Below are 17,005 nucleotides of genomic sequence, written 5' to 3'. Positions count from 1 at the left end.
TGTAAAAAGTTTGTGCTGGAAGAAAACTAAAACAAAATCGTAAAAAAAAAACCCAGATCAGAAAACAGATCAAACTACAGTGGAACCTCGATTTAACGAACCTCTTGATAACGGAGTCCTCGGTATAACGAACGATGCTGATCAGCCCGACCAAAGTTACAATAACAAAGTTACTCTAAATTCGATCGTGCCTTGCCGTTACTTTTTGAGCTTCACTGGCTTCCGGTCGAGCAGCGCATTACTTTCAAAATTTTGTTATTTGTTTTTAAGTCTCTTAATGGCTTGGCTCCTTTTTATTTAAGTGATTTGATTTCCACCTATGTTCCTAGTCGTAGTCTCAGGTCTGCCTCTCTGTCTCTTCTTCATGTACCTAGGTCTAATCAGAAGACCTGTGGCGACAGAGCTTTTGCAGTCGCTGCCCCGCGACTGTGGAATGCTCTGCCCATTCAGATGAGGCAGCCTGGGACTGCACTAGACACATTCAAAAGGAGCCTCAAGACCCTTCTTTTTAGACAAGCTTTTTATCGTTTTTTGTAACTTTTTATTTATTATCAAAATTGTAAAGCGCCATAGAGCTTTTAGGATATGGCGCTCTAAAAATTTATATAAATTTATATATTATGTACAGACCTGTACGGCGTCATGTAGACATTAAAGCACAAACGCTATTTACAGTAATCGTTCCGATCCCAAAACGCTGGGTAGTGCGACGTCACACCACAAAAAACGAAAAAAACAATTAACCATCCCTCGATTTAACGAACAGTTTGGTTGTTTCTCCGCAAATTTCGATAGAACAAACCCTCGATATAGGGAACCAATTTCCCCAGTCCCTTAGCACTTCGTTAAATCGAGGTTCCACTGTACCGACTCAGGCTTGGTACCGACTCGACCTTATGAACCGGAAGACGTCCTTTGTCTCGCCTCGTTGGGATGCTGAAAGCCGAAAAGGGCTTGGAACTTATAGATCGGCATTTATGACGTTAGTCTCTTTCGCTTTAAGAAGCCGGAAGTTGTTAGAGTGAAGCCATATTTTGCCTTCCAGGTTAAGATATTTTGCGTCTACGTATGTTATTTCACTTTCATCCTGGAATTTATTCTTGTGAAACTTAATTGTACAGCGTCCTAGTATATCCATAACTTAATGCTGACCTAACTTTCGTAAGCAACCAGACATTACGTTGCGACCTTTCATGGAAGCATTTCGATCGATTGACGGATAGTCGTCGGTGATAAATGATAATTGAGGTACTACAACGGTATATTCAGAAGTGAAAGACACAGACAGATATGGAGAAATATTCCTATCGAGAAATAGCTAAATTGTTTCGTGAACCACTGGAAAATATAACAAAGGTCTGCCAAGATATCGAAGTTAACGCCATTGTCAGGTACGACAAGTGGACCCTACTTCATGTGGCATCGGCTCAGAACAGACCAGATGTGACTGAATATCTCATAAGTATGGGAAACGATGTAAATGCTCTTGACAAGGAGGGTAAGTCGCCTTTATATTATTGCCGATCTGAGGAGGCTGCAAAAATGCTTCTTAACGCCGGTGCTGAGGTAAATCACCGCAGCATTTTAGGTAAGACACCTTTACAACATGCTTGCATATCAAATGCCTCCCCTGAGGCAGTGAAAGTACTCTTGCAATCTGGTGCACGAGTTAATGCTGAAGACAACTTTGGTGACACGCCTTTCTTGTATGCTTGTGGCATGGCCTACGGGTGTATAGATGAAGAAGAATATGCAGAAAATCTGCCAAAAATAAACATTTTGATTGAACATGGCGCAGATGTTCATCACACCAATTCAAAGGGCGAAAACGGATTGCACATCTGCAGCTCATATCGCGCTTACGAAATAGCTGAAGTCCTGTTGAAGCTTGGTGTCATTGTTAATACCCTGAACAAAAAACATCAGACACCTTTGATGATGGCTTGTTCCAAGAAAACGTCTCAACTCCGCAGCGAGAATGCGCTCTTGGTTACCTTGGTACTTCTGTTGGAGTATGGTGCAGATCCTGCGATATCAGACGATCAAGGAATGACACCTTTACATGTACTGATGCTACATAACTGCAGCTCCTTAACGTCAAAAGTTGAGGTTGCATCATCCGTGGAGGTCCTACTCAAGCATGGAGCATCTTTGAATTCTGTTGACAAAATGCTTCGCACTCCTGTACATTATGTAAGTTATGAGGCTGATGTTCATAGATGGACAGAAATGCTGGAGCAGTTAATAATGCTCGGAGGAGACGTGAATGCAAAAGACGCGGAAGGGTTTACAGCTGTTCAAGTCACTGCAACATGTCAACAAAGTCAAATGACGGGATTTCAGTTGCCCTGGGACTGCGTTTGCGAAAATGAGAAAGTGGTGCAGGAGATCGATTGGAACAGCGCTCGAAAACAAGGGGTGACAGTGGCGCATATGGTTTTCGCGAACAGAGGACTGCGGCTCGGAGGTTTGGAAGTGCCTTGGAACGTCAATGGTCGTGACGATTTTATGTCAACGCCACTGCATTATGCAGAATTCTCAAATAACACTGCCGTGATCATGTATTTGGAAGTCTCACATGCGACAACCGATGTCACTTTAAGAAACTGTCTGGATGAAAGTCCCATGAGTTGTGCACTTTCGGCTCTCAATCAAGAAATGGTGGAGTCACTTAGGAATTACGAAAGACGTTCGACATCTCAGCACGAGAGAAGAGTGCCAGATAGTTCATGTAGACTATGCACCTTCTTTGCCCTCGAGGAAGGTGAGGCTAACCCCAATCTACCATTTAGGAAGAGAGAAGAATCTATTTCAATTGATGCAGCAGAAGTGCAAATCAATCCTGTGAGAAATATGGAAGAATACTTGTCCCATATTCTTCATACACCAAGGATCGGTAAAGTAGCGCTTCACGATGCTGAGGTGGTCCAGATATGCAAAGAAACAGAAAACCTGATAGTGGAGATTCTTCGGAGAGTCGCAGACCGTGATCAGCGTTTCCGTTCAACAGTGATAATGTCTGGTAGTGTTCGAGAGCAAACCAAAACTGGTCTACCTGATGAGTTCGACTTTATGTGCAGTCTTGAAGAATTCAGCTCCTCTTTTGAGGTGGTCGACGATGATTCATGCTCTCCTGGCTTTGTACGTCTGAAAAGAAGTAGCGACAATGCGAATATCGACGAATTTTTTGACGCTGACGGAAATCTCGTGCCATATTTGGTCAGATCAAAGTTCGAGGAAACTGTAAGGTTGGTGATGTTTGATTCCAGCCTGTGGAGTTGCTGCAGGATTTGCTCAAACTTCGTTCTTCCCAGCTCCGATACAGGCATCGTCCGTCCAAAGCCATCAATCATCATTGAACTCTGCTGGAATGGCCCAGTGTACAAGAATATGTTGTATTCAGTCGACCTCGTGCCAGTAATAGATGCCGGGGTGTTTTGGCCCAGGGGTGCAATTCCACAAAGTTCTGTGCTAGAAGACATTCCAAAACGGTGCCTTTTTGCGATGACCATTCCGCGCTTTGAGCATGGCATTTATGGCAATGAAGTAAGAATATCTTTTTCACTTATGGAAAGCAAGTTATTTGACAAGCTTCCTGAAGTCGTCAAGGATGCTTACATCACAGCGAAGGCTATTCGGGATGTTTGTCCAGTATTAATAGACAGCCAAGAATATTTTTATGATGAAGCAAATTTCAAAGCTCAATCTTTAATTTGCTCATTTTGGCTCAAGATGGCCTTGTTTTATGAGTTAGAGAAGCATGGCCTGGATGACAGGAGCAGTCTAACCGAATGGATCCGAAGAATTTACGGGAGAATACACAAGTGTATCTGTGAAGATAAAGCCTTTCCATCCTTCATTATTCCACAACAAGACCTCCTTTTCTCCAAATTTTACGTAAAAGGCAAGAACCTTTCCACTGCTGCTAAGAAGCTAGAAAAGGAGTTAGCGGCTCTCCAAAAAATGTGTCAGATTATTCATCGATTCTTATCGAGCGACGGCTAAGCTGTTGTTCGTGTGAAGTAACCTATATTTGACTTTAAAACGAGGCGAATAGTGTGAACTGTTTGATGACATTTCATGGAACGTCTTCTTCTCCCAGAATGACGGTGTTGTATCTGTTTCATTCTCCCTCGCCAAGTTCGTACGGATGAAGAACAGTTTTCTTCATATTCTGACAGAAACTGGATAAAAAGTGACACGAAAAAGACTATAGTAGCTTAGTGTTTTCTTACAGGTTGAATAAGCTCTGCGAAATGTTTGTTTCAAACTATCAACATAAATGATTGAGTAACGCGGGAAAATTACTTCTGTTTATCTGGATCTAATTTCACAAAATTCATATCTCCAGTGTTTTGAGAAAAACTGAAGCCTGTTCTTTGATATACACTGACGTCTTTGCCTAAATCGGATTTCCAACTTTCATGAAGGTTTAGTCACCCTTCCCTTGATGAACAGCTAACAGTTTCCTCATTGGTTACAATTTACGTAGCACCACCAGATCCAAAACGAGAAAAAGCGTATAAATTTTGATTAAAGGTCAACTTAATCAAACAATTCTTGAACGTCCGTCAAAAGAACTTGTAAAAAACTTTCTTTTTACCCTTAACACACTTTTTAAGAGACCAAAAAAACAACGTACCTGAAGGAATTAAAATTATTAGTATTATCTAAGCAAACTCAGTTCCAGGGCTTACCTTGCCTTGGAAACGAGGTTGGGTCTTAAGGGGAAAGTGCTATACGGCTATAAGGTCCTATAAGCCCAATGAGGCATCATGAGTCATCGTAAAAGCGGTTACCCTCTATTTATCTAACAAATGAAAGTATGGCAGCCCAGAAATCTACTGGCAACTAAAAAATAGGTAATAGTACTAATTGACTTAAGCTGGTAGGACGTCCGTCAATTTTTCTTCTTACTCGGAGTCATCAAGAGAGATTAGCAGTTGGTGTCTTACCTAGATTTGTAGAAGGAAAATGGTATTTCCTTTTGTTTCCTCCTTTCCGTACGTGTTCCAGAGAATTTTTAACTTCAATCTTAACGATGTCAACTGTCTTTTTATTTTCTTTTTGGATGTGTAGTTACAGGAGCGAAAAAACATAAAAGCAAGGCAGTCGCTAAAAGTGACCTCTCGCGAAAGTGCTGGTCACGGTAGGTTGCATTACATGATAATTTTGGGCTCGTTACCTTTTTTCTTTGATATGAGCGTGACTAACTGTGACGTGCTTTCGTGACGGAGATAAGACCATCCTCGCGAAGGACTTGCACTAGTTCTCGTGGCTTAGCAAATTTCTAGTCAGTTCGTACAACGTTACATCGAAAGATCGCTGTACTTCTGAATAACTTGGATCGAAGAACGTACATTTTGCGAAAAAGGCATGATATCACAAGTTTCTCGAACCCCTCTTCTGCGAAATGGACGTTATCCTTTCCTAAGCTCTCTCCGTAATCTATCGAGCAATGTTGGGCAACCTTGCCAGCCGCTGAATTACATCAATGGGCATCGGATCAATCCAGTTAGCGGGGAAGAAGAAGGCGATATCTATGTCACTGAGCCAGCTACTGGGAAAATTATCTGTCAGACACAAGGTTCAGGAAAACAGGAAGTAGATAGTGCAGTGAGCTCAGCGAAAGAGGCTTTCAGTTCATGGTCCAAAATGTCAGGGATGGAGAGGGGGAAAATCTTACGTGAAGCGGCCAAGATTATCCGGAGTAGAGTCAAAGACTTAGCCACAGTTGAGGTCATGGACACCGGTAGGATGATTGAATCGGTTAATATTTAGTTACAAACTCCTGTTGTCGGGTTTTTTTGGAGGTTATTTATTTCACAATATTCGCCCTCAGGAATATGGGTGAGTCTTGATAGTTTTGTGGACAAGATAATTACTCCCTCCACCCATAAAACCTCTCTTTTCTTCAGTGGTTAGTAGGCCTACATGTGAGCTTATTTGCCACACCTGTCTAGCATCACATTTTTGTTCCACCATTACTCATAAAAAGTTTTACTCTTGGAATCAATATACCTCAGATAAGTAAGCCCTCTTGTGTTATAATACTCTGTTGAATTTCATCACGATTTTTGCTTTTTGTTTTAATTTTGAAGCTGATTAGTTCAATATGTGGCAAAGCTTTGCTGCACCAATCAGATAGCAAAGTATAGCAAAACCAAAGCAATTCTGAATTACTCTTGACATGTAATCAAAAATGGCTGTTATAAGTGGTTGTGGACACAAACTTGAAGATCACATACTTATTAGCAGTCAATGACTGATCAGCATGGTAACCTATAGTCTCCCAGCATGGTACCACCCACATTATTCTTGTCGCTCAACTGGGTTTTGTAATGCTGGCCCTGGTGGTTCAAAGGGTGGATAATGCTATCAGCTGGGTAAATCACTTTCTGGTGGATAACCCAGCACCATACTCACAGTCATTTAGTCATCACTTCAGGGGTTTATTTTGAACCAACATAATGACCAGCTCTCAGTTGACTTGTTAGCTCAGTTGGTAGACCATAGTACTGGTATTGCAGAGGTCAGGGTTCAAATCCTGCACAGACCTGAATCACTTCTACTTAGGTAGTGTTCATTACTGCAAAGATAGCTTTCATATTTATTTCCAGTATGTTTTTGCAAACACTTATCCACTATATCATGATTTATCTATTGGATAGTGCTATTCCCCCTCTGAACAACTGGACCCTGGTGGGTTACTTCTTAATTTTGATTAAATAGGAAAGCCATTTCATGAAGCAGTGTGGGATATTGAAGGCTGTGCAGATGTCACAGATTATTATGCTGGTCTCGCTCCAACCATTAGTGGCAAGCACATTCAGCTTCCTAATGGATCTTTTTCTTACACAAGGCGAGAACCTCTAGGAGTGGTAGGAGGTAAGTGATGCACAGAAAACTGAATAATTTGGTTGAAAACAAGATAAGTAGTTGTCTTGCTCAGTAATATTTAGTATGATCATGGTGTGGACTTTTGGCCTAAGATATTTGTAATGCAACAATGATATGTTGTAACCAAATATTGTAGCATAAGAATTATAGCCTTTTCATTTACTCAAAAATGCAACCATTTGGGAAGCCTAGCCATGGATGTTTTAGAAAGATATCCAGATTTTATGTTAAAGCTTTTGGTACCTTTATTTGTTTGATAAATGTAATTTTTCTCCATATGATACCTTTCAAAAGTACTTCCAGTACAGGAATTATAAGAGCTTAATGAGCAAGTTACTGTCAGCTTATCCCTGTTTACCTTAACATGAAAATAATGAATTGATAAGTTTCTACATAAACTGCACCTAAATCAGATGCTAGTCTATGATAATTAATTCCTCAAGAATCCCTTAGTGATCAGTAACCCCCAGTAATCCCCCAAGTATTTTATTACAATTGACAGTAATGCCATGATCTGATTGGCCAATTTTCCGTTGTCAAGAAGAGTACAGACAACACAGCTCACTTCAATGTGTCATGCAATGAAAAAGTGTTTTTATTGAAGGTTGATTTTATGGTAAAAAAATGAAGTGACAGTAGTTTAGCATGGTCTGTACTCTAATCAACAACGATAATCATCATCACATTGGTCAAAATGTTGTGGACTCACGAGGTGCAGCCAAGGGAGTCCCTAACAAATTTTGGTCATTGTCAATTTTATAGTAAAAAGCAAGTTGACAGTAGTTTAGCATGATCTGCACTCCTATCGACAATGATATTCGTTATCACAGCCACCAAAATTTGTTGTGGATTCACTCGGCTGTGTAGTTATTTATACACCACAGTGGTGGGTGTCAGTGCAACATCTATCTTACCTCAGAACACAACAGGTTAAATGACTCCAGCAGGGCTTGAACATGATCCTTATAGACCAGAGTCTCTTTAAAGCTAATCATTATACTATTGTTTTTTCACAATACTGTACATGTGTTAAATTACAAAGAATCGTAAATAGTTTTACGTGTTAGGTGTTTATAAACTAACATCTACTGTCTCTTGCATTTTCAGGAATTGGTGCTTGGAATTACCCATTCCAAATCTGTGTTTGGAAATCTACTCCTGCCCTAGCTTGTGGAAACACAATTGTGTTCAAGCCATCCCCATTCACACCCCAGACTGCTGTTCTTATTGCTGAGATTTTCACTGAAGCAGGGCTTCCTAATGGTGGTTTGAATGTTATTCAGGGAGAAGGAGTGACAGGCCATTTGCTAACATCACATCCTGATGTTGCAAAAATTTCCTTTACTGGATCTGTACCCACTGGACAAAAGGTAATCTTTGTGAAAGAAATAGCTAACAGATGAGTAATCAAATATAGGAAACAGTCAATTTATATGTCCTTTTATAGTATGGGTTGAAATTGAGTGGGATTTTCTTTTCTTAGCTGGTTGAAAATGTTTGCCAGAATTTCTAGGTTGATAGGTTTTGATGGAGACTCACCAATCCCTTTTCTTTGAACATTATTTCTAAGGTGAGGAAAATAAGCTTTAGAGGCTTTTGTCAAGAGTTTTTCAACTTCTTGTAGGTCTAATAAAGTATTTAAGGTTTGACTAGGTCTTTTTGTGAGGTTTCATGAAGCACAATGGGGCAAAAAATGTGTCTATGTCAAGGACAGTGTGGTAAAATGTGATTCCTGAGAGTGATACTGTGTAATACACAATGTTTGTTGGGATTTTATCCACCAGAGGTCTTGAACATGGTATGTACTTGAAAAAGCCCCCCTTGCACCTCCCACCTGATTATTCTCTTTGAGTAAACCCATTTCTAGGTCTGATTTCATATGGTTTTTGTTTGTACTGTATCTACACTCTACATGTATTTGTACTTTTTCTGCAGATCATGGCAGATGCATCAGCTGGTGTCAAACATGTCACTCTTGAGCTGGGAGGCAAGTCTCCCCTTCTCGTCTTTGCTGACTCTGACCTTGAAAATGCTGTTAAGGGAGCAATGATGGCTAACTTCCTTACACAAGGAGAGGTATAAAACTAAATTTTTTCAATTTTTTCATTATTTTTACAAAAATACTATTTTCCATGAACACAACTAGTGTTCTGTTATTAGTTCACGAGGCAAAGGGGTCTGCAAGGTGCATCTGTTTGCAATATAATGTAAATGGTATTTATTGATATACCACACATGATTCTCAAAGCACTGTCTAGTAAGGAATTATTTTTAAAATTTTTGTGTAGTTACTTATGTATGTTTTACTAATGTATTTGTTTGTTTCAACAGGTTTGTTCCAATGGAACTCGGGTATTTGTTGAAAGGAGCATCATGGATGAATTTCTGAGCCGAGTTGTGGAGCGCACTAAAAAAATCAGAGTAGGTGACCCCATGAACCCTGACACTCAGATGGGAGCATTGATCTCTGAGGAACATCTTCACAAAGTTCTTGATTATGTGGAATTAGGAAAGAAAGAGGTGAGACCATCTTATGAATAGCTTAGGGTACATTGATTTTAAAAGACTTTGGAAAAGAAAAAAAACTTCAAATAACTCCTAAATAATTCCTCTGGTATACTATAATATTTCCAATAGCAAATGAAATGCTTGCCAAAGCTATGGCTAATTGGCAAAGTGAGGAAGAAATTCTGGTTTCTCAGTGTGGAAGTCTATTTACTCTGTAAACTATGACAGGTCTTTAAAACACAAAAACTAACAATAAAGCATAGTCAATTTTTAGGGCGCCAAAATTCTCTGTGGAGGTGAACGCCTGAAACTGGAGGAACCCAGATTGGCCAATGGGTTTTACATGTCACCATGTGTGATGACTGACTGTTCAGACGATATGACAGTTATTAAGGAGGAGATATTTGGCCCTGTTATGACAGTGCTGCCATTTGACACTGAAGAAGAAGCTGTTAAGAGAGCAAACAACACTGACTTTGGTTTGGCTGCAGGAGTTTTTACAAAGTAAGAGTGCATTTGAGGGGTTGTGTCTGAGAGACGATACAATGGGGAAGTAGTTAGTCATTTGATCAGTGGGGTTGAGGACCCATTCATTCTCATTTCATAACCTCAGTGGTTGTATGTGTGGCCCCTGTGTCAGAGTCTACGCCTATAACCTTCATTTTTTTTTTTTGCCAGCTGTACCAGCGCTTAGCAACAAAGCAAAGCTTACATTGAGGGCCCCTCATTATTAGTGCTAAACCCTTGTAACACTCGCGCCAGCTCGCTTTGCTCGAGACCTCCTCGAAACTTCCTTGTGGATGAGGAAATGCCATCGTCGTAGCGCCAGCCAACGGCTAATTGGCAAAGAGTTACTCCCACACCCTTTCCTCACTTCTTATAAATCAACTTGTGTAGCAGATGGTTTTATGGTTCTATTAAAATGGAGGCGGTGGAGCGGCGAAAACCAACTGTGAAGCATCCAGGGGAGATACAAATTTTCCTTTCTCCATTCCCCTAATAGAATTTCTGGTCGCTTTTGTGGTGATGGCGCATCAACCCTTTAACTCCTAAGATCTGATTGTCAATTCTCCCCTCCAGTTGTTCAACATTCCCTTGTAAATTAGTTATGAGAACTTGTTGCTAAATCAAGATAGCAGCTTCTACCGGATGAGTTTGAATATTCTCATTACCTGTTTATTGGTTAATGTCTTGACATTATAGGGAGACGTTTCATGTTAATCCTTTCTGGGAGTACAGGGGTTAGACTCCCACAAATCTTCCAGCTGCACGGGCCATCTACATCGCCTTAATTTATCAATGTTTACTCTATGCCTATAAACTTAAATTACTGATTAAGCTCAAAACGGACTACCGAGAGAGAGAAACGAAATGCCAGATTTCATCCCGTTCCAGAGCAACCATTCAAAACTTTGCATGTAAAATTACGTGGACACGAAACTTTGCGTGTGCTCTCAAACGAAATCCTTCATATCTTTTTGCAGAGATCTCAATCGAGCTCATCGTGTTATTGCTAATCTTCAAGCAGGATCCTGTTGGATCAATAATTACAATTTAACACCGGTCGAGGTTCCTTTTGGTGGATACAAGAAGTCTGGCGTGGGTCGCGAACTGGGTGAAGACACCATTGAATATTACACGCAAGTTAAGTCAGTTTACGTAGAAATGGGGGATGTGGAGTCGCCGTTTTAACCAAATCAGGGCATCCGCCAGAGTCGTTGAACAGTTGAGTTGCACGATAGCTTGACTGCGGGTGGAAATTCCAAATACTACCCAAATACTGTTTTAAGCATTTCTCTAAAAGAGGAACCAAGTCAAAAGGGGAAAAATGAAAATTCTAATTCAAAGCCATGTGAATTTGCAGACGTCAGGATTTCATTCACAGTTGAAAAAATTATTAATGCATACTCCCCTACGATGGAAACACAAAAAAGAATCCTTTCACTTCCGTGGTAAAGATAATTCTCCCTTGTAACCACTACACAATTATCTTGTTAATTATTCAAAAGAATTTGGTGTTAAATCAACATTCCAGAACAGCACCCTCTGACTGAAGTTTTATGGAAAGTCATAGGACGAACTAACTCCCTCCGGTGAGGCATGTGGAGTGGGAGAGGAACAATTTATAACTAAATACTCTTAATGATCTGGCTATGGCTACTTAAGTTTGTAACCCGGCAACTGTTAATACTTGCAGATCAAGAAAATGATATACGGATGTCAATTAATAAGTTATTTTACTTCGAAATTATACAAAATAAAGCTCTGTTTTGATTTATTGAGCAAGCTGTTTTCGACCTTTTTTTCCAATTTAATGATATTATGTTACGCATACAGAACATGAGTCTATTCCGGTTTTTCTTGTTTCTGAAAAATAATTATATTAATTCTGTTTGTCTGAGTAATTAAAAATTTATATACTATCAAGGTCTTCTCAGTTTAATGAATTTCCAAAGCACAAATTCTGACTGTTCTCAGACTTTGTCAAAAAATTACTTTTCACCTTCAATATTTCCGCCATCAAACGCCCTATTTTTAATGGCCAAATTATTAAAACTTAGGTTTTCCATAGACTGTTGACTCCTTATCTCGTCTAAATCGGTCACTTTTACCACCATGGCGGGACTCCCATGTCCGGAATTTGCAGAAGACTCTGTTTCCTTGGGATTGTTCTCAGGAGCGAATCCTGCGAACAGAAAGTAGCCCAGGCCTGCTCCGACTATGACAGCAACCCCAAGGTACACTTGAAACGTCATAACTACCAGCATGAGGAGGTATCCCAGCACTACTTGCACGACGTGCATTATGGTTTGCACCAAATTATGGCATGTGCACATGTTCTGTCTAATAACGACAGAAAATTTAGTACTAGTTATAGTTCTCACTAGAGCTGCCCCCGCCCTACAGTACCATTTTCTTTTTTTTTTTTAGTTGGGCTTGTTGTTTACAGTTGTGTAATTTTTCTGTTATGCTGTTACGGAATTGCGGCTCAGTACTTTGGTGTTAGTAATTTTGCATCTCAAAATACTACAAGTGTACAAAATGTAGTTTTGCAAAGTGCTTGGGTTTTTTTTTTTTTTTTGCTGTGTGGTTTAACTTAGGATTTGTTTGTTCTTCATGATCAAGAAGAAGCAGAATGTAGGGACTTGGGTGAGTTTTAACATTGGAATGTTATAGGTGGCATTGGAGAACAATTTATAGACAGCATTGAAGAACAATTGATTATTATATAGTTACTAGACACAAAATTATACCTTAAGAGCGCCTACATTCTCTCTTCTCCAGTCTTCCTCTATACTAGGACAAATCTCGTGTCAAAGACGCCGATCCTAAAAGTCCTCGCGCGCGTGTCTTTTTACTGGCAGCCCATGACCATTTGCGGGAAAAACGTTGATACCTTGCGGCCGTGCAAGCGATCAAATCGAGATTTTTTCTGGTTATGATCTACCGAAAATACCCACATTCTCTCTTCTCCAGTCTTCCTCTATATTACACGGGGAGTCTTAAGGTGCCTCCTCGGGTTTTTGGCCCTCTGGGGCCAAAAACCCTGCGGGGGCAATTATTGTGCATTCTTTATTCCCCCCTCCCCCAACCTTGTGATGAAAATCCAATCGGCACGAAATACAAATCCACACCAGCAAATCACCGTCTCACCTGCAACCCCGTCGAGTTTTCCCACAGTATGTGATGTCTTTTCCACGACTGCTTTCCCTCGCATCTCTGCTATGTGTATTCATCAGCCTTGTTCTGAAGATTTTTAGGCCTTCATAGAGTACAGCCAAGAACAATACTGCAACACATGAGCCAATCAACACTGTAATTGGGAAGGGAAAGAAATGGGGAGTGTAAGCACTGGTCCATCGCCTTGTTAGAACGAAGGCCTGCGTAATGTACAACTACCCTCTTTACTTTTGTGGATTTCAGTTATAAGGCCACCAAAATAAAGCTTTTTGTCCATGAGTTGAGCGCATATGCCATCAGTGACGAGTGGAAATATAACATTAACAGAACTTGAACATGCTCATCTTAGGATCCAGTAGAGAATTTGATGTCTTCACATTCGTTTTTCTACTTTACGCAGCAATTCCCTCAAGTATTTCTTAAGTTTTATTCAAGCTTTCATTTTAACTCGGAAGCTTAGGAACATTGGAATAATCTGAAGTATATATCATCCCGTTTGCACCGAGATCATGTTGTTGGTGTATTAAGAGTGATATCGACCTAGAAACTCTATCGTAGATTTATCACTTTCACAATCGTTTCATTGCTTATCAATATACTTACCTTTCGTTGAAGTGATTTCCCAATGTTCAAACAAGACACTGAGGTCTCTCCTGAGATGGAACATCATCTTAAAATGGAAGCAAAACTTATACTTGAAATATTCTAAGACAATTAAATGCCAACTGTCTACCAGAGTGGACGTTGGAATTGAAATATGTGACTTGTTTTCGTGGCTTGATTGACCTTTGTCATAGGGAGAGGGAATATAAGAAACAAGATTGGGGTGAACAGAAAATAAACATCGGTCCAGATCACAGATGGCGTCAAAATGTGGTGAGAACAAAACAGTGGTACGTGAAGTTCAGCCAAGTGGGCCACTGGTGTTCTTACCATATTTGGACTACTTTTGTCTATTACTGAACAGACGCTCGGCATTAAAATGAAAACTATTTGTTTTATATGATGAAAAAGCAAAAGGTTTTTAATGCTGACGTCATCTATGGGACTGTCCTTTAGTAGATCATGAGTAATAACCAATCGAAATGGGTGTATAGTTCAGCTGAGCATGTATAAATAACTATAGCTCAAAGTGTCTTGTCCAGCCTCCCAATTTCAAGCCCTCTCAACACTGTGATGCCTTAATGATCAAGTGTTTGTAGAGTGACGGAAAAAAACGTTTTGTGTGTCAAAACTGAGTGGATCTGACTCAACACTTTAGTGTGATCGGTTCGAGAGGAAACCAAGACAGGAAAAGAGTGAAGCTTTATACACCACAAAGTGTCCGACAGATTGCATTCCTGTCTAGAAGTGGGAAAACAACAAGAAAAAAATGTTTTTTTTTTTTTACGGTCGCCAAAATCAGTTTTGTAAATAGTACGTCACACCAAAGTACCATCGGAAAACAAACAAACAAGAAAAGGAAACAAAAAGAGCAGGGAGAAATTAGGAAGTTTTTTGGAATTTCATAGTTCTGAATAAGAACCGACTTGCCAAGTATCGAGCTGGGAAAGCACCTTGATATACACCTCTAACAACTTTTCCATATTTCCAGTGCAGCTCCATGGTGCATTTCAAACAAAACTACTAAAGAGAACAGAACCATTCTAATTAAACTGGTTGATTATGTTCGTAATAACGGAAGATTTTTGCGCTTCTGCTCATTATTGCTTCCTACATAATAACTGCTCAGTTATTGAATGCGTAACTAATTTAAATATCGATGCCCCGGGGGATTGTTTAACCGAGCTAGGTCATCCATTGAAGCACGTATCAGACTGACCAGATGACCGCCACAAACAAAACAAAGTAAAGTTTCTATCGCAAGTACGTGCCTATTTTTAAAAATATATTGCGTTGTTCCGGTTTCGTGGGCGATATATATTTTTAACAAACAAACAATCACCAATATTTGGAATTAAAATCTTTGTAGATTAGCTATGTCAGAATCGCGCTGCAATTATCAACGTACCTCTCTCACAAACCCTCAGAAACAATGGTTTGTGTCTTCACACTTTGCGTCGAATAGCTCATTCAAGTCTTTGTTTTTTTAACAAGCCTGATCTTGTTCTGATTAAATGTTATTTGTTCATTTACAATTTACACGAAAGGCATTCATATTGGCTTTTACGTCTTAATTATCTTTTTGCCTTTGTAGACCAACGAGGTCTTCATTCGCATATTGTTTTCGACAAAATACTTTGGCAAACGAGTGGCCTTGTTAACTTTCGAAATTCTCTTGTCAGAAAACTTAACCATTGTTAAACAAAGTGGATTGATTTGAGGATCCTTTCCTTGATCTATTTAAAAAAAAGTATGTTTTCTACTGCAAGGTTATCAAGTCATTAGTAATATACTTAAAACACTGTAAACGGAGGAATGGGCTATTAAACAAGAAAAAAAAACCCTTTAAACAAAAGCTTAAGCATGGCAGCTAACCAAACAACTTTGTTCTATATAAGCGTGCACAAAAATAGTAATATAAAACAGCCATACTTGATACGAGAGCTTTATTTTTTACCCTGATTTTGATATACGCTTCCTCTTTCTCGCATACTAAACTTTCCTGATATCGACCTCTCTTTTCGCGTCCCAACTGCTTTTCTGGTATTTGTACTTTCAGAGAAGTAGGAAGCTTTTTTTATGCGCCATTTCAGAGCAGCAGGACTTTAACAAGGGTCGGTTAAAGACAAACCTCTAACTTAGAAATGAAAGAAGTGGTCGCAGAGGTAACGATCACTTTATTATGTCCATGCTAGCGTGTGGAAATATTCCCAATAGAAATGAAGTAAAGAAATTACGCATGAAACTAACTTGTGATTGTGCGTTCCGGAATAAGTCCAAAAGGAGCAGCCGGAATAAAGTAACTGCTATTTAGATCTTGTGATGAAACTGTGATAACCTTCTTTGAAATAGTTCCTTCAACCGCGTGAAGTCTATTTTCTCTTCAGTGCTCACGAAACCGAGAATCTCCGTATTATATAGCAATTTAGACATTATATGAAAAGCGCAAACATAGCAGTGGCCTCATTATTTTCAGTAAGGCTCTTTCTCGGAGGGCCTGGCTTATCAAATTGAAATTGTTTGAGAAAATTTTTAAGAAAGTAGTTTAACAATATGAAGTAAAAGCTAGCCGTTGATAACTCCTTACCACATGCCCGGCCATTTCCCCGCTATGATCACCGTGGTTTGAGCTTCCTCCGTGATGATCCATGGCTGCGGTAGACGCGTGTGTTGTCAGCATTGGACGTTCACCGCCGTGCATTCCGTCCCCACCGTGCGAATGACCGCCGTGAGACATTTTGAATTTCGAAATCGTCAGAAGAGCGCTAATGTATCACAAGTAGACAATATTCATCGGAGACTGAGCAGCTTATGAATAAATGCTTCGCAGTAAAAAGCTCTTATGATTATATGTTATGAACCTCCTTAATTTTCTCAAGTGCGTCATATATTCGCATACAAATAGACTACTTCATTTCTGTCATCTGATTGGTTCGATGCACTTATGAAACAATGGCTTCAAGTTGTTCCTCCGGCATGTTTACTAGACCAACACGAACCACTACAGTGGGTTTCTATAATTGACCTCCTCTTCAGCTTTCTTGCGTGAATCTATTCACGTGCAATATAACCTTCAACTTATGCAGATTCACGTTCTTCAATGAAAAACTTTTTTTAAAAATTTTAATTGGAAAATCGGTTCCAAATGAAACAGAGTCACGGAATGATTTGTAATATTTTAACAACTACATAAAAAACTTCGGATGAGAGAAAGTACATTATCCTTCTTTTGACCCTTAGGAGGACACCTTCAGGTATTCCTGAAAGGAAAATGAAGATTTGTTCCTGTTATTCATAAAAACAAAGTACCAGT

The 17,005-nt window shown here is 39.6% G+C and overlaps 3 protein-coding genes across 4 annotated transcripts; 2 read left to right on the top strand and 1 right to left on the bottom strand.

Moving 5' to 3' along the window:
- Window positions 1-1,017: 1,017 nt before the first annotated feature.
- LOC131785640 (serine/threonine-protein phosphatase 6 regulatory ankyrin repeat subunit B-like) lies at window positions 1,018-5,104 on the top strand. Its single transcript, XM_059102560.2, has one exon. It carries the CDS (start codon window positions 1,291-1,293, stop codon window positions 4,003-4,005), a length of 2,715 nt encoding a protein of 904 aa, XP_058958543.2. The 5' UTR covers window positions 1,018-1,290; the 3' UTR covers window positions 4,006-5,104.
- Window positions 5,105-5,238: 134 nt separating this feature from the next.
- LOC131785636 (4-trimethylaminobutyraldehyde dehydrogenase) lies at window positions 5,239-11,835 on the top strand. The gene is made up of 7 exons (XM_059102554.2): window positions 5,239-5,752; window positions 6,733-6,888; window positions 8,008-8,270; window positions 8,836-8,976; window positions 9,232-9,420; window positions 9,683-9,912; window positions 10,893-11,835. Exons 1-7 carry the CDS (start codon window positions 5,377-5,379, stop codon window positions 11,098-11,100), a joined length of 1,563 nt encoding a protein of 520 aa, XP_058958537.2. The 5' UTR covers window positions 5,239-5,376; the 3' UTR covers window positions 11,101-11,835.
- On the bottom strand, window positions 11,744-16,826 carry LOC131785637 (high affinity copper uptake protein 1-like). Of its 2 annotated transcripts, none has more exons than XM_059102555.2 (4): window positions 16,280-16,826; window positions 13,693-13,759; window positions 13,063-13,222; window positions 11,744-12,252 (listed from the first exon to the last, which is right to left on the bottom strand). In XM_059102555.2, the coding sequence occupies exons 1-4, from the start codon at window positions 16,427-16,429 to the stop codon at window positions 11,901-11,903; spliced, it is 729 nt and encodes a 242-aa protein (XP_058958538.2). In that variant the 5' UTR covers window positions 16,430-16,826; the 3' UTR covers window positions 11,744-11,900. The 2 variants fall into 2 exon arrangements, with proteins under 2 accessions (XP_058958538.2, XP_058958539.2); XM_059102556.2 differs by having other exon boundaries at window positions 13,063-13,198.
- Between the last annotated feature and the right edge of the window lie 179 nt (window positions 16,827-17,005).

This window comes from Pocillopora verrucosa, chromosome 4, assembly GCF_036669915.1.
Source record: "Pocillopora verrucosa isolate sample1 chromosome 4, ASM3666991v2, whole genome shotgun sequence".
In the NCBI taxonomy this organism is placed as follows: Eukaryota; Metazoa; Cnidaria; class Anthozoa; order Scleractinia; family Pocilloporidae; genus Pocillopora; species Pocillopora verrucosa.
Note: the sequence above shows the minus strand (reverse complement) of the source record. Positions and strands in the feature narration are given on the sequence as shown.

Bases quoted from the DNA above. Each gene is read 5' to 3' on its own strand.
- LOC131785640 (XM_059102560.2), top strand. From the start codon at position 1,291: ATGGAGAAATATTCCTATCGAGAAATAGCTAAATTGTTTCGTGAACCA.
- LOC131785636 (XM_059102554.2), top strand. From the start codon at position 5,377: ATGATATCACAAGTTTCTCGAACCCCTCTTCTGCGAAATGGACGTTAT. The intron at 8,977-9,231 runs GTATAAAACTAA...TTGTTTCAACAG, and splicing joins ACTTCCTTACACAAGGAGAG to GTTTGTTCCAATGGAACTCG. The intron at 9,913-10,892 runs GTAAGAGTGCAT...ATCTTTTTGCAG, and splicing joins GCTGCAGGAGTTTTTACAAA to AGATCTCAATCGAGCTCATC.
- LOC131785637 (XM_059102555.2), bottom strand. From the start codon at position 16,429: ATGTCTCACGGCGGTCATTCGCACGGTGGGGACGGAATGCACGGCGGT. The intron at 13,760-16,279 runs GTAAGGAGTTAT...TTCCATTTTAAG, and splicing joins GGGAAATGGCCGGGCATGTG to ATGATGTTCCATCTCAGGAG. The intron at 13,223-13,692 runs GTAAGTATATTG...TCCCAATTACAG, and splicing joins GGAAATCACTTCAACGAAAG to TGTTGATTGGCTCATGTGTT.